This window comes from Bufo gargarizans, chromosome 4, assembly GCF_014858855.1.
Source record: "Bufo gargarizans isolate SCDJY-AF-19 chromosome 4, ASM1485885v1, whole genome shotgun sequence".
Taxonomy (NCBI): domain Eukaryota; kingdom Metazoa; phylum Chordata; class Amphibia; order Anura; family Bufonidae; genus Bufo; species Bufo gargarizans.
The window spans coordinates 285,074,643-285,089,227 of NC_058083.1; the positions used below are offsets into that span (position 1 = coordinate 285,074,643).

The 14,585-nt window shown below is 42.5% G+C and overlaps 1 protein-coding gene across 2 annotated transcripts in view; it reads left to right on the forward strand.

Annotated features, from left to right (window-relative positions):
- CRYBG1 (crystallin beta-gamma domain containing 1) overlaps positions 1-14,585 on the forward strand; it is a 326,993-nt gene that overhangs the window by 133,834 nt on the left and 178,574 nt on the right. For both annotated transcript variants that reach the window (XM_044292529.1, XM_044292528.1), the window contains one exon: positions 3,002-3,128. In XM_044292529.1, the coding sequence (XP_044148464.1) occupies positions 3,002-3,128 (127 nt within the window). The remainder of the gene's footprint in view (positions 1-3,001; positions 3,129-14,585) is intronic.

Consider the following 14,585-nt stretch of genomic DNA (forward strand, 5'->3'; position numbering starts at 1 on the left):
CGTGTGAAAGGGGCCTTAGGTCCCTTTCACACGAGCGAGTTTTCCGCACAGGTGCAATGCGTGACATGAACGCATAGCACCCGTACTGAATCCTGACCCATTAATTTCAATGGGGCTGTGTACATGAGCGTTGTTTTTCATGCATCAGTTCTGCGTTGCGTGAAAATCACAGCATGTTCTATATTCAGTGTTTTTCACGCAGTGCGGATGCGATGCGTTTTTCACTGATGGTTGCTTGTTTGTAAACCTTCAGTTTTTTATCACGCGCGTAAAAAAACGCATCAAAGCGCATTGCACCCGCGTGGAAAAAACTGAACAACTGAACGCAATCGCAGACACAGCTGACTGAACTTGCTTGCAAAATAGTGCGAGTTTCACTGAACGCACCCTGAACGCATCCGGACCTAATCCGTCATGCTCGTGTGAAAGAGGCCTTAGAGATATTTAGCCTTTCTACCAAAATCATGGAAAAGCTGTAAAGAGAAGTAGGGCTGTAGTAGTTATCACCTTCTGGTAACAAACATGTTCTCATACTGTGACAGCAGATAAAATGGTGAGGGATTAAAACACAATCTGTATTTTAAAAAAATGTAAAGAACTTTTCATTGTACAATGAATAAGTTTAAAGGGACACTGTCAGGCCTTCTGAGCATAATTAGCTCTTTATATGCCCCCCTAGGCCTTATAATAAGTTTCCAATTCATATAAGTATTATCCCTGTGCGCATTGTAAAACGTGAAAAATAATCCCCAAGGGGCGTTCTTTGTGCCGCATTTGTGCCCAGCCAGCACCCCAACTGCCGGATCCTTAGACACGCCCATCTCATTAGTATTCACTTAGCTGGGCGGTATTTTCCTGTCCCCGACATTCGGAGATCTTGCGCATGCGCCCGGCACCCTCGCTCGCCGGGATCACATTGCGCCTGCGTCCCCTATTGAGGCCGATGACCGTAACTTGGTATTAGGCATGCGCGGGATCTCCGAATGTCAGGGACAGGATACCGCCCAGCGAAGTGAATACTAATGAGATGGGCGTGTCTCAGGATCCGGCAGTTGGGACGCGGCTGGGCACAAATGCGGCACAAAGAACGCCCCTTGGGCAGAAAGGACAGGTGATTATAAAGATTATTTTTAACGTTTTACAATGCGCACAGGGATAATACTTATATGAATTGGAAACTTATTATAAGACCTAGGGGGACATATAAAGATCTAATTATGCTCAGAAGGCTTGTCAGTGTCCCTTTAATTTTTTTTTTAAACTTGGCTTCCTCTTTAATTGTTAATTTTCCCTTTGTTTTTTTATTTATACTTAGAGAGATATTAATATTTTAGGCTCAGGAAGGGTCAGGCCTCTTTTACAAATCAGTGTTTGGTCAGTGATTTTCATCAGTGATTGTGAACCAAAACCAGATGCTGGTGAAAGAAAAACAGAACAGGTGCAATGTTTTTTTCTATTATTACTAATTCTGTTCAGGTCCCACTTCTGGTTTTGGCTCACAAGCAGTGTTTATTTTATTTTTAAGTGATTTAGTCAGTGATGTATTCTGTCTAAACGTCCTCCATATTAGCCTTCTTGCTTTTTAGTTTTTTTTTGTGATCGCCATCTAGTATTTGAGTTTGCTATAGTTATTTGCAATGACACATAAACATCACTAGGTGGCGGTGTTGACTGCAACCTACTTTAACAAACAGAGTCTGTAAAAAGGTTCTGAACCAGCCGGTAAATCAGTAACTTTTGAATTATTCAAAACGCTTGTCATTATTTTTATAGCCTGCCTATGTGATTTGACACATTGTACCCATTCTGTGCCTACAATGGAATATCACTGGAAAATTTGTTTCTGAACATGCCCTACATTGAATTAACTGGAAAAGGCAAGACATATTTTACCTGTAGTTTAGATTTACATGGATCTGACCCACCAGTTATAAACACTGATTGGACTACTTTAAAAATAACTTGTCTGCTCCCATATGCTGTCCTCACGGAGTACTTTGAGTACTGACCAGCCAAAGCCCACAGCTCACACCAGCCACACATTGCGTCACCTTCAGACAGCGATTGACAGTTTTCTTTCCTATGCGGAACAGGAAAGAAAACTCAATCGTCGTCTGGAGGCTGGCAGAGGACGAAGCCAGTGTGCAACATCAGACTCATCTCTGCAGCATTTCTGGTGTGGGCTTTGGCAGGCCAGTACTCATAGGGGGTCATTTATGAACAGATATACGGCACTTTTGTGGCATATATCTGGCGCAGATTCTGTCAAACTCCATGTTGCAGCAGAATCTGCGACTTCTTTCAGGCTCATGCCAGGTCTAAAGAAGGTGACGTGGTGTGGGCAGGGAAGGGGGTGGGCTGGCAGGACCGTCTCATTAATAATTTTCTATGCCTGGTTTAGGTGTAGAAAATGGTCTAAATGTAAGACAGCAGTCTTAATAAATGTGCCCCTTGGGGGTCATGCACACGGCCGTAGTCATGTGCATTCAGCATTTTGTGGAACGGAGCAGCAGACACCTATATCTCCTGACAATCATGCATGCATTTTCAATACGGAGAGGGACAAAGTTCCTGTTAGATTCCCCTGGCTGCAACTTGTCTCCCACTCAAAAAATAATAATGATAAGGCATGTTAAAATCCAGCATGCCTGAACTTTATTTCCGCCAACACCAACAGATGAGAGAAAGTCAGGACGTCACATCCCCATACACATATCTTTGACCAGTCCTGCCAAAATCTGTGGTTTTGCTGAATAATATCGAATGTGTATGAGCACTTCAGTTGTGCAATAGGTTGGTGAATGCTGCCCTACCAAAAGATGGGACTTTAGAGACGGTAAACCGGCAACCTGCAGCACAGATTTAGTGTGCCCTGCTTTCAATAACTTTGCAGATACCTAAAAGTTTGTGATTCATTATGAAGAAATTTAAGCTTAGATAAACAATGTCCAATCTTTAAATGGAAGGTAAACTTTGCAACCTATTTTATTTCTTATTACAGATCATTTGATGCTACAGAGGGCGATCATCAATTGCGACCATATTCAGTAACTGTAACCTCCACTGAAGATTTTCAAATCCTCAGCTCCAACCAAAAGGAAGCCAATACCAACTTGCAGGAGAATATGGTAAAGTAGTTTAATATGTAGCTTGGTGGTTATTAAGAGTCCTTTGTTCCCCCAGAGACGTGTGTGTATGTATATACATTGTACCTAGGGGTGAATTGCAGTACAATGCATGTTACTAGATTGGAACAACAACAGCTTAGAGGCAATCTAATTACAATGTACAAGTAGCTAAATGGATGGTACAGGGATCTTTCTAATGATTTATTTAGATGTATATCCGTAACTATGACAACGGGGGCATCATCTGTGTCCAGATGAAAGAAGGTTTCCCCATCATCATAGACAGAGATTCTTCAGTAACAAATTTTCAATAGATCCAGCGCCTTGGAATTTAAAATAAAACGTAACTTTTATTTACATAAATGAAAAAACTCCATGGTGTCCATGGAGATTCCTTACTGTAAGGCCTCTTTCACACAACAATAAGGCTTTTTCAGTGTTTTTTGCGGTCCGTTTTTCACGGATCCGTTGCTCCTTTTTTTGTCTCCGTTGTGTTTCCGTTTCTATTCCGTTTTTCCGTATGGCATATACAGTATACAGTAATTACATAGAAAAAATTGGGCTGGGCATAAAATTTTCAATAGATGGTTCAGAAAACACGGAACGGATACAGAAGACATACGGATCCATTTCCGTATGTGTTCCGTTTTTTTGCGGACCAATTGACTTAAAATGGAGCCACGGAACGTGATTCGTGGGCAATAATAGGACATGTTCTATCTTTTTTAACGGAACGGAAATACGGAAACTGAATGCATACGGAGTATATTCAGGTTTTTTTTGCGGAACCATTGAAATGAATGGTTCCGTATACGGACAGTATACGGAACGCAAAAAACGGCCCGTAAATAGAAAAAAAAAAACGGTTGTGTGCAGGAGGCCTAAGAGAAGTGAGGCTATGGCACTCTCTGGCACATGGGGTTGTGATGGTTGATTCAAGTTTAAGAAGGTCTGGATGCCTTCCTTCAAAGTAATAATATTGCAGGTTATATGTATGATATCTAGAGATGAGACATTGATCCAGGGATTAATTCTGAATAATAGGAGTTGGTGAGCCATTTCTTCTGCTATGGTTTGAATTGGCACCCACCTCATGGACGTTTTTGCCTTCCTCTGGATCAACACTGTATGATTATAGGATGGACTTGAGGAACCTGTGTATTTTCTGACCTTATGTAACTATTCCACTTTTCCTCTGCACAAATTGTATTCTCCTAATGGCTTTCCAAACCTCCCTTTTCAGAACAGAAGCCACTTGATACCTTGCATTACCTCCTTATTTCAGATGCAACTAAAACAAGCCAGGGTATTATATAGCAGATAGATACATGAATCTGAATACCCTTTGTTTTCCAAGTAACCTCTGTTACAAAGAGCACGTGGATCCTCTGCGTCTACTAAACATATTAGACATGGGGCTACTCCTAAGGGCAGGGGGAGTGTGCACCTAGCCTTTTTGCTGCCTGAGGCGAAAAACTGAAACGGCGTCCCCCCCATGCCAATTTCTAAATCTAACCGCTTTGCCACAATGAAAGCGCTTATTGCCCATGGTCCTTCTGCTGCCCCCATCTTGCCCCTTCCTTGTGCTGCCTGAGGTGATCGCCTCACCTGGCCTCATTGGTGGTGCAACCCTGCCTAAGGGCATTATTTAAGTGCCCCCCGTCTTCCCCCTCATATCCTTTTATAGGGATCTAGAATCCACTGCAGGGAAACCACCAGGTTGTTACCTCTTGGAGTCGTTTCTGTTCAGTAGACTGCTGACCCATGGGGGTCAAGAGACCTGTATGTGAAACACCAAGGGGTCGAACAAAACTGTGGTCAGAGAAAAACAGAGAACAGGCAGAGCTTGTGAAATCCAAAGTCAGTCCGAGGGTCAGGCTTAGGGTTAGTATAGAGATCAGTAAGAGGTCAATCAGCGAATGGGTCAAATTAGGAGACAGATGGTACACAGGAGAGTGAAGAAGACAAACAGAGCACCTTTGCAGGAAGCTAGAGTACTAGAACCTATTGCTCAAGCATCCTCCCACAGGGGAAGGTGCCTTAAATACTGAGGGGCAGACAGCTTAAGGGTGGGGGAAATCAAGGTGCATGAGTGCACGCCCTATGGGCAGAGAGGTAGTGCAGGGAAGGATCAGGCCTAAGGCAGAATAGACTAAGGCCATATTCGTATATTGTGGCAATGAATCTTTACTTACATAAACCACTGCTAAAGAAATCTACCACTGAAATTTATCAAAATTACGGTAACAAAATAACTGTAAGATTTGTTCAGTGGCTCCATGATCAGCACTAAAAGAGGTTTATCCTTATTTGTGTCGGGGGAGTGGGGGGCGGTGTAGCAAAGTGGACACTACTCCTGTGCACATTACAATGGCAGCAAGTGCAGTGGCCGGGTTTGGGGTGGCCCAAACGCTACGCTGGGTCCCCCAGACACCGTTAAGGTGTCACCACGTGTTGCTGCTCTCCAGGATGGTAAGGCATGGTGCACCCCAATGGGAAATAAGTCCAGAGAGTCAGGGTCTGCAGTAAACCAGGGTGCTTCTTTATTGGAGGAATTCAGGTATAAAACAATACAGGCGAGGCATCGGGCTGGCTTCTCCAGTCTCCTCCCTGGCAGAAGAAGGGTTTGATGCTGAGGAAAGGCCTGAGCTAGCTGTCCCTCTTTCTCTTCAGAAGTCTGGTACCCTGGTCCAAGGCTTGTGATCCAAGGTCTATGGCTATGTATTCCCGTCTCAGAGTCTTCTTCTGGTCACTCAGTAGTCTGGCACAGTCTCCTCCCTGGCAGAAGAAGGGTTTGATGCTGAGAAAAGGCCTGAGCTAGCTGTCCCCCTCTCTCTCAGAAGGCTGGCATCCTGGTCAAGGGCCAACGGTCTGTAGTTCAGAAGTCCGGGTGGCTCCTTGATCAACACAAGCCTGTTGTAAAACAATGTTTTCTATAAAACAAGTTTCAGCTTAAAGTTTGGATTTTATCAGATGCAGAACCTCCTTCAAACAGACTCTGCGTGGTGTTGCCAACTCAGTTGCAGCTCAGCCTTCTTCACTTGAATATGGCTGAGCTTCAATACTGTACATAACTCACTAATGAGCTAGGTCTGGTAAAACTTTACAGTGGTGTCATATCCCTTTTTTCTTGTGCAGCAACTCCATCTGCCATAGCACACTTTTTTGTTCGAACTTTGAAATCTCAGTGGTTGCACACATTGAGGGCATATTCTAGGGATATGTCATGAATGCTTAGTCCCATAAGACTCCTATAAAGAGGACATGTTACCACTCTTGACATATCTGTTTTAGTACCTAGTTGAATTCCATGAGAAATAACAATCCTTGCGCTTTTTTCTTAGATCTCTGTGTTGTGTCATTCCTCTGCTATTCCACCTTGAAATGTATGAATAAATTAACAACTGGGTGTTACCATTCTCCTTGTCAAAGGGCAGTGTTTCTGCAGTTTGATACTGATAGGACAATGTTATACTGTGTAGGACACAACCCCAACTGGAAACACCCAGTTGTCAATTTATTTATATATTTCACCTCTAGAAGAAATTTGGTAAGATAAGAACTGAACTATAATGAGTGTTTATAGCAGAGTTAAGAAGTCTGTCTGCTCCCCAGATGACGGAAAATAAAGGAAATCCACAGGCTGCTGGTATAGCATGTCAGCTCTGTACAGAAAAAAGGATTCTAGCACTGTTAATAAAGACCAATTGAAAAAACAATTTTTAGCTCAAAATAAGTAAAAATGCAATAATATTAATAATAATGAAAAAACAAAAAACAAAGGTGTACATAGCCTTTAAATAAAATTGCGGAGCAAGGATTTTGCTTTGGAAATGACATAAATATGAAGATTAGTTGCAGAAAGCATAACTCTAGAGATGAGCAAAGTTATGAAAAATTAGATTCGGCTGCTTCACCGAATTTCAAAGAAATTTGTGACAAATTACTTTGTCACAAAGTGCATTCCTTTGTATGTAGCGGACCCAATGACGAGGAACGACGATTGTCCCGCCCCTGTCATTGAACCCCTCAGATGCCATGTTCATCGCTGATCGTCGCATCTGAGGCTACAACTTTGGCCTTTCAGGTATTAATCAGGGTAAAAAAAAAATTTGATAAATACTCGCCTTATCCATTTGTTTGCATAGAGCCCATCGCAGCCATCTTGATTGAAGATACGGCGCTAAATCTTACACAGTGATTTGATATCATCTTGCTGGCTGGGCGTGGTGACGTCATTACTGATGACGAGATTTTGCGCTGTTTCTGCATTTAAGATGTCTGCGGCGGCCTCTTCACACGCAGTTGGTTGAGATAAGTATGTTTTTTTAACACCATTTCAGGAAAAATAATTTGTTACCACAAAGCACAAGGAAATTCGGCTTTGTGATGAATCACATTTTTCCTGAAATTTGGATTGAAGGCAACACTACATAACGCCAATGCAGATTTTACATAAAACATAGTTTACAGACAACCATTCTCCTGTGCTTTCTTATACTTTCCCACCCTAGTAATTAGCTTTGTTGTGTGAGAACTGAGAACTATAAATTTCTAATCAAGTACAGGGTGTGACACAGATAATTAAACCAGAAGAGCAGAGGTATAAACAGTGTTAGAGCTTATTCACACGACCGTATATTTTTTCAGTTTCTGTCCCTTTTTTTTTTTTTTTTGCGGACAGTATGCAGAACCATTTATTTCAATGGGTCCGCAAAAAAAACCTGAAGGTACTCCGTGTGCATTCAGTTTCCGTATTTCCATTCCGCAACATTTTGAGTCTTGTCCTATTATTGTTCGCAAATCACGTTCCGTGGCTCCATTCTAGTTAATGGCTCTGCAAAAAATATGGAATGCATATGGAACACATCCGTATGTCATCCGTATTTTGCGGATCCATGCCCACTTTGCCCATGTGTTTACTGTTTACAAACGTTACAGTACATTACAGTAATGGCTACAAATTTTCAGTTTCTGTTTGCGATCTGCAAAAAACGTATCGCATACAGAAACCATACAGAGATTTATTGCGGAAATACGGAACGGAAACACTACTGATACAAAAAACATAACAACGGATCCGTGAAAAACAATGAAATCATTGTTTTGTGGCATTTCTCGATATCTATCTGGATACACAAGGGTATGTTAACACTGTGCTGAAGAAAATCTGATGTAGAATCCACTTCAGAATTCCTCATGATTTTTTTGTTTAATATTTTTATTCCAACACAATTTTTCATAACTTTTATGCAGTTTTTATGTGTTTTTTCATCTGGCCCTTTTTAATGGTGTCTCAGGATGCGGAACCTACATCAAGAATGGACATGTCACTTCGTTTTTGAAACAGCATATGGAACAAAAGAGCAGAATCCATGGCAAAATCCACATTGAAAAAAAACCTCTGTGTGAACATATACTAAGTGCTCCATAGGTATTTTAATACAAAAGTGTACCTGATGCCAGTTCCTGGCCAGCTGGTAGCATGTATACAGTATTGGCAGACAGGACTCTGTCTCTATCTTTGTCAGAGGCAAGACTTGACAGCAAAGTAGAAAACAGTTTGAAAGACTATTAGTAGGTTGGCACTGGCTAACCTGGGGTATGGAGTTAGATGTCCACCATTATTTGCCCTTAACCACTGTAAGAAAGTGTGGAAGTGGTTCGGTAACAGGCAAGTAAAGATCAACTTATAAGATCATTATCAAGTGGCAGAAAGCCAAGCTAGGAGTTGGTACACATAAAGTCAAGTCATGCTGGGTCAAACACAGCCAGCAAACTCTTCATAGAGGCTGATAACTAAAAAATGTGAGTGTTCGTCATTTACAGAGCCAGAAGAGTGCAATGACACACCACTCTGGATTCCAATCGTGCAGTAGAGAAAGCCAGGGAAGAGTTGGACTATCTTCTAGTAAGGGCTATCTTGCATAATAGAAAGGACCTACTCAAAATTGAACATAGGTGAAAATAATGTTTTGAGTGTAATAGAGTAATGCAGCGCTATCACACAATTAGGCCAGCATCTCATCTGCAGACAGCTGTTTTGGGGTGATTGCCCCTCATCTGTGCAGAGCAGAGAGTATTGGCTTAACTGAGTGAGAGGCCTCAGTCAGGATTTGGGGGGTACTGTATCTCCTTATAAAGAGCACCTTAATCAGCATAGGCCATACATGCTCCAGAGATGGCATAGTAGTTCATAAAAATAAAAAAAATTTAGGCGCAAGCTTGTGACCTGATGATTTTAGGTACTCTCACGTAAAAATAATACTCTTAATATAGCACCAACATATGCCACAGCACTTAACAATCAGAGGATCCATGTACAAACAAAATGATTGCAGAACAAAACTAATCATCAATTCAAAGTATAGGGGAGAGTGCCCTGTTCACAAGAGCTTACTATCTATGAGGACATAGGGGTGATTCAACAGTTAGAAATTGGGGTGATAGTTTATTACAAGACTTGCAGTGAAACATTACCACCTAGAGCTAGTTTATATAAGGTAACGTACATGATAGTGTCAAAAAGACTGACTTATTAGATCTGATTATACAGTGAATCAGCCTCCTTGCCTGTGGGGTTGCTTGTCCTCACTCATGTCTTATTATTGGATTGCTATACTTTATGTTAACAGAATTGTTCATTATACCCCTTTGTATGAAGCTCACTTTTCTGTATTCAAAGACACATTCTACGGTCTGTTTTACTTCAAGCATAAATTAAGACATTTATCTCTGGCATCTGAATATTACTTAACCACCTCCCGACCGCTGTACGCACCGATGCGTCCGGGAGGTGGTTGATTAGTTCCTCCTGGACGCATCGGCGCGTCCTCTCGCGAGACGCGAGATTACGTCACAGCCGGCCCGCGCATGCGCATCGCGGGCCGGCATTTCACTGCAGAGTATTTCGTCAGCAGCCTGCCGGCCACGATCATTGGCTGGCAGGCTGCTGATTTTCAAAAAAACCAATCAGCAGCCATTTAACCCCACATATTAGTAAATATGATGGGGTTATATGGCTGCTGTGCTCCTCTGCTCCTTCTTTTGGTCGGTTGGTTCCAGCAGAGGAGCAGAGGAGCACATCATTACTGTGAGTACCCACCACACCACATTTAGCCCCCAGATCACCCCAATTAACCCTTTGATCACCCCTTTTATCCCCCCCTGTCAATCACTAGTGAAAGGAAAAAAGTGATCAGTGCAAACTGTCACTTTTTTTTTTCACTGGTATTGACCGTTAGGTTTCAGTGTAGTTTAGGCCCCTTGGTTAGGTAGTTTAGGGATCGGTTAGCGCCCAGCCCACCGCACCGCAGTCCGTTATTCGCTGATTAGCGTATCGCTAATCAGCATTTGTACTTTTATAGTATCTGGAAGTGATCAAAACTGATCACGGTCAGATCTATAATTGTACTAGTGTCACTTTAGTTCGCCCTCCACCCAAAACGCAGTGTTTGCCCGATCAGGCCTGATCGGTCGCCCACACGTGCGTACACCCACCCACAGAAGCATTGCGCTGCTGTCAGATTACACGCAAGTCGGTGTATGCGGCGCTGCAAGACGGGATTTTCTCCTCTGCAGTAACAGATATGTTTGCCGAGGCATACGAGCTGAGGAGGAGGCGGCGTTCCTATGCTTTGGCAAGCACTTTGTATATATATATATATATATAAAAAACAAAAAAGCAAAACCAGCAGCACAAGACCAAAAAATGATGTGGGTGCAAAATATCCTCAAAGCCGCAGGCTCAAACGGCTATAGATAAGTATAGATAGCAAAAGGATGAGGCAGCACTCCAACTTCAGGTGAAAACCGTGGATCCTTTATTCCCTTGTGCAACGTTTCAATCGCTCATTGCGATCTTTATCAAGCATGGTTTACAAGTGTCATACAAGGGTATATATACCCATAGTGCATTGTGCCAATAAAAGTGAAAATTATTCAATTACATCAATATATAAACATAAAAACACATTTTAGGCTAACAAAAGTGGTTATAGAAGTAAAACCAACATTACAGTGGAAACATACAATTGTACATATAATGTGAAATATCAGTATACATGATCGTATAAATGCCGCAGCATTGATATTCTAAATGAGGCTCATTTAGCCAATGATCCACCACATGTGTAAAAGTGTTGATTATAATCATAATTATAGACATACAATAAACTTACACAGCAGTAGTTGACTAGCGGCGCCAAAATCCGCGTCCTCTCACTCCAGCTGCGCATGTCCAAGCACCAAGCTACGCTACCCACAAGGCCAGACAGGAGGCGTCACGCCGGTCACGAGATCAATCACCTGATCAACCACATGACCAGAGCAACACCCACCCGTCACGTCAGAGGGCGGCGCCGGACCACGTCATCAGGGCGAGAGAGTAACGAACGTCAAAGTGCAAACGGCGTCAGCTAACTGGCGTCGTTGTCACAGTAACCATCCGCACATCCCCGCCCACCAGAGGAGCCCATGCTAGGGGCGGGCATGAGCAGCCGGAGACCACAAGGAGAGGGAGAACCAGAGGGCACAATCTGATAGATGGTCAGCAAGGATAAAATGTACAAATGCAAGTCAACACAAGCAATGTGTTGACTAAACATGCAAGATCGCTGTGATAAGAGCTCAAAAAACAGAGTGAACGTGGTACACCGTATATCAGCACCATATAAAATCAGTCAGTGCTATACAGCCCAATATGTGAAGGAGAAGAGAGGGGAGGAGCCAGTGGTTATCCCATTTCCATGGTCATAGCCAGAGGCTCATAGAGGGTAAGAGGTAAAGGGCATGTGAGTGCCCCGTACCCCAACACCCAGTTTCACCCCATATTCTCAAGAGAGAAGATAAGAAGAGACCACCACTCCATATATAGAGCCATCAACAGACAACCAGCATAGTATTCATAGATATTTATTATGACATTTAACACAATTACTTAGTATATAATTATTGTGCCCCTTGGAACCCCCCAATCACAAGATAGCATAAACGGAGAATCGCAGGATTCCGGAGCCGCCGTACAACAGAACCGCTGTCAAGACATTGATAGAAGTAATCTAGAGGAAAAAACCAAAAAATGGTTTAGAAAATACTGTAAAATCAGTAATTGTAATAAATGGTAAAATATATGACACTTATACATCTCACACATACACAGATAGAACTGAGGAAAGGAAAAGCAGAACCGACAGGCCAGCCCTACATTATATCAAACTCCACTTGAAGTCAACATTAAGGCCAGAGGGTCTCAAGGTGTTGAGGCGATGTATCCATCTAAGCTCCCTCTGTTTGAGAGCCCTTGTCCTATCACCTCCCCTCCTGGACTGAGTGATCTGATCCAGAATCATAAACTTAAGATCCTTCTCTTTATGATTTGCTTCAACGAAATGTTTGGGGACTGGCAAATCTCTTCTCTTACGTCTAATAGAGAAACGATGATTGTTGAGACGTGTCTTCATGTCACATGTGGTCTCCCCCACATAGAGGAGACCACATGGACAGGAAAGCACATACACGACAAATGAACTGTCACATGTCAAATAGTGACCAATGGCATAGGAGACTCCTGTTTGGGGATGAATAAATTTCTCTCCCTTTGTCATGTACGAACAATTTACACAACCAAGACAAGGGTAACTCCCTTTTCTCCGCGATCCAATGTATGTTTGTGCAAAAACTTTAGTTGGAATGTCAGCCCTGACCAATTTATCACGAAAACTCGTGGGGCGTTTATATGAAAAAAGAGGGGGTACAGTAAACGCTGCAATATTAGGGAGATTACTCTTCAGAATGGACCAGTGTTTACGGACAATTTTAGCAATACATCCACTTTGCTCTGAATAAGTGGATATAAAAGGGATTCTCTCCACCTTGTTTTGTGTCAATGTTGGTGACCCCTGCTGTGTCTGTTTAACCTTCTTGAGATGTTTCTCAATGACTTGGGAAGGGTAACCTCGTTCCTTGAACTTATGTGTCATCTGTGTATATCTATCAGGTAATTTATCAACCTCCTGTACCACTCTCTTCACCCTAAGAAGCTGACTATACGGCAATGAGTTAATAGTTGACCTGGGATGACAACTGTTGTAATGCAACAATGTATTGCAATCTGTAGGCTTTGTGTAAATATCGGTAAGTAATTTATCTCCAACTATCATGACTGTGGTGTCAAGAAATTGTACTTGGGTCTCCGAATAGACCAAAGTGAATGTAATATCCGGATCCAATCCATTCAAAAATTTATGAAATGACTCCAGAGAAACTGGGTCACCATGCCAAATAAGGAAGACATCGTCTATGTATCTCCACCACCCCAGTACCTTACTGAAGTGGTGGGATACATAGACAAGGTCCTCCTCGAGGGCCGCCATGAAGACATTGGCGTAGGTGGGCGCCACATTTGACCCCATAGCGGTCCCTCTCAATTGTAGATAGAAACTATCTAAGAACAAAAAATAATTGTTCTTCAGAACAAGATCCAACAACTGGACAATGAAGTCCTGACAATCACAGGAGTAGTTACTTCCGGATAATTGTCTCCGGACAGCAGACAAACCTCTTGTGTGGTCAATGGAAGTATATAAACTGGTAACGTCAAAAGACGCCACCAGACATCCATCAGGTAGTCTAATACCAGAGATCTTGTCAAGGAAATCCCCAGTGTCCCTAATGTAGGATCTAGCATCAACTGCATAATGGCGAAGCAGACGATCTAAAAAAATAGAGATGTTAGAAAAGATGGATCCGGTGCCAGCAACGATAGGCCGGCCTGGAGGGTCTATCATAGATTTGTGTATCTTTGGTAACACATAAATGACCGGTGTCCGTGGCTGTGGTATAATCAAGAAAGAATAGAGCTCATTGTCAATAATGTCCTGACACAAGGCTGCATCTAGGACCCTCTTGATACAACGGGCTATATCAAATCTCGGATCACCTGACATGACCCTATATACATTATCATCATTCAGTTGTCTCCTGATCTCCTGTATGTACTTGGGGGTGTCCATAACAACAACCGCACCCCCCTTGTCTGCAGGTTTAATCGTGAGGCTGTTGTCATGGCAAAGTCCCTCAAGTACAGCAATCTCAGAAGTGGTCATATTGGGATGTCTCAATGGCGTATCAATAACCTCATTGCGTAGGGTGGCCATATCAACTGAGATAGCCTTTTTGAAGGTGTCGAGTGCAGGTAAATTGCTGGATGGTGAAAAATCACTTTTAGTGAAAAGTCCAAAAGCCCCCAACTTTAACTCAGAATGTGTCAAACAATCAGTGGATTGGTCAGATGGAGGACGATCAGCGAACCATAACTTCAGTTCAATATTCCTGTACAGGCGCTGCAGATCGACCTCCAACTGAAACCAATCCACTTTAGTGGCGGGACAGAAGGACAAACCTTTAGAAAGCACATTAATTTGTACATCAGATAAACATACAGACGAGATATTTACC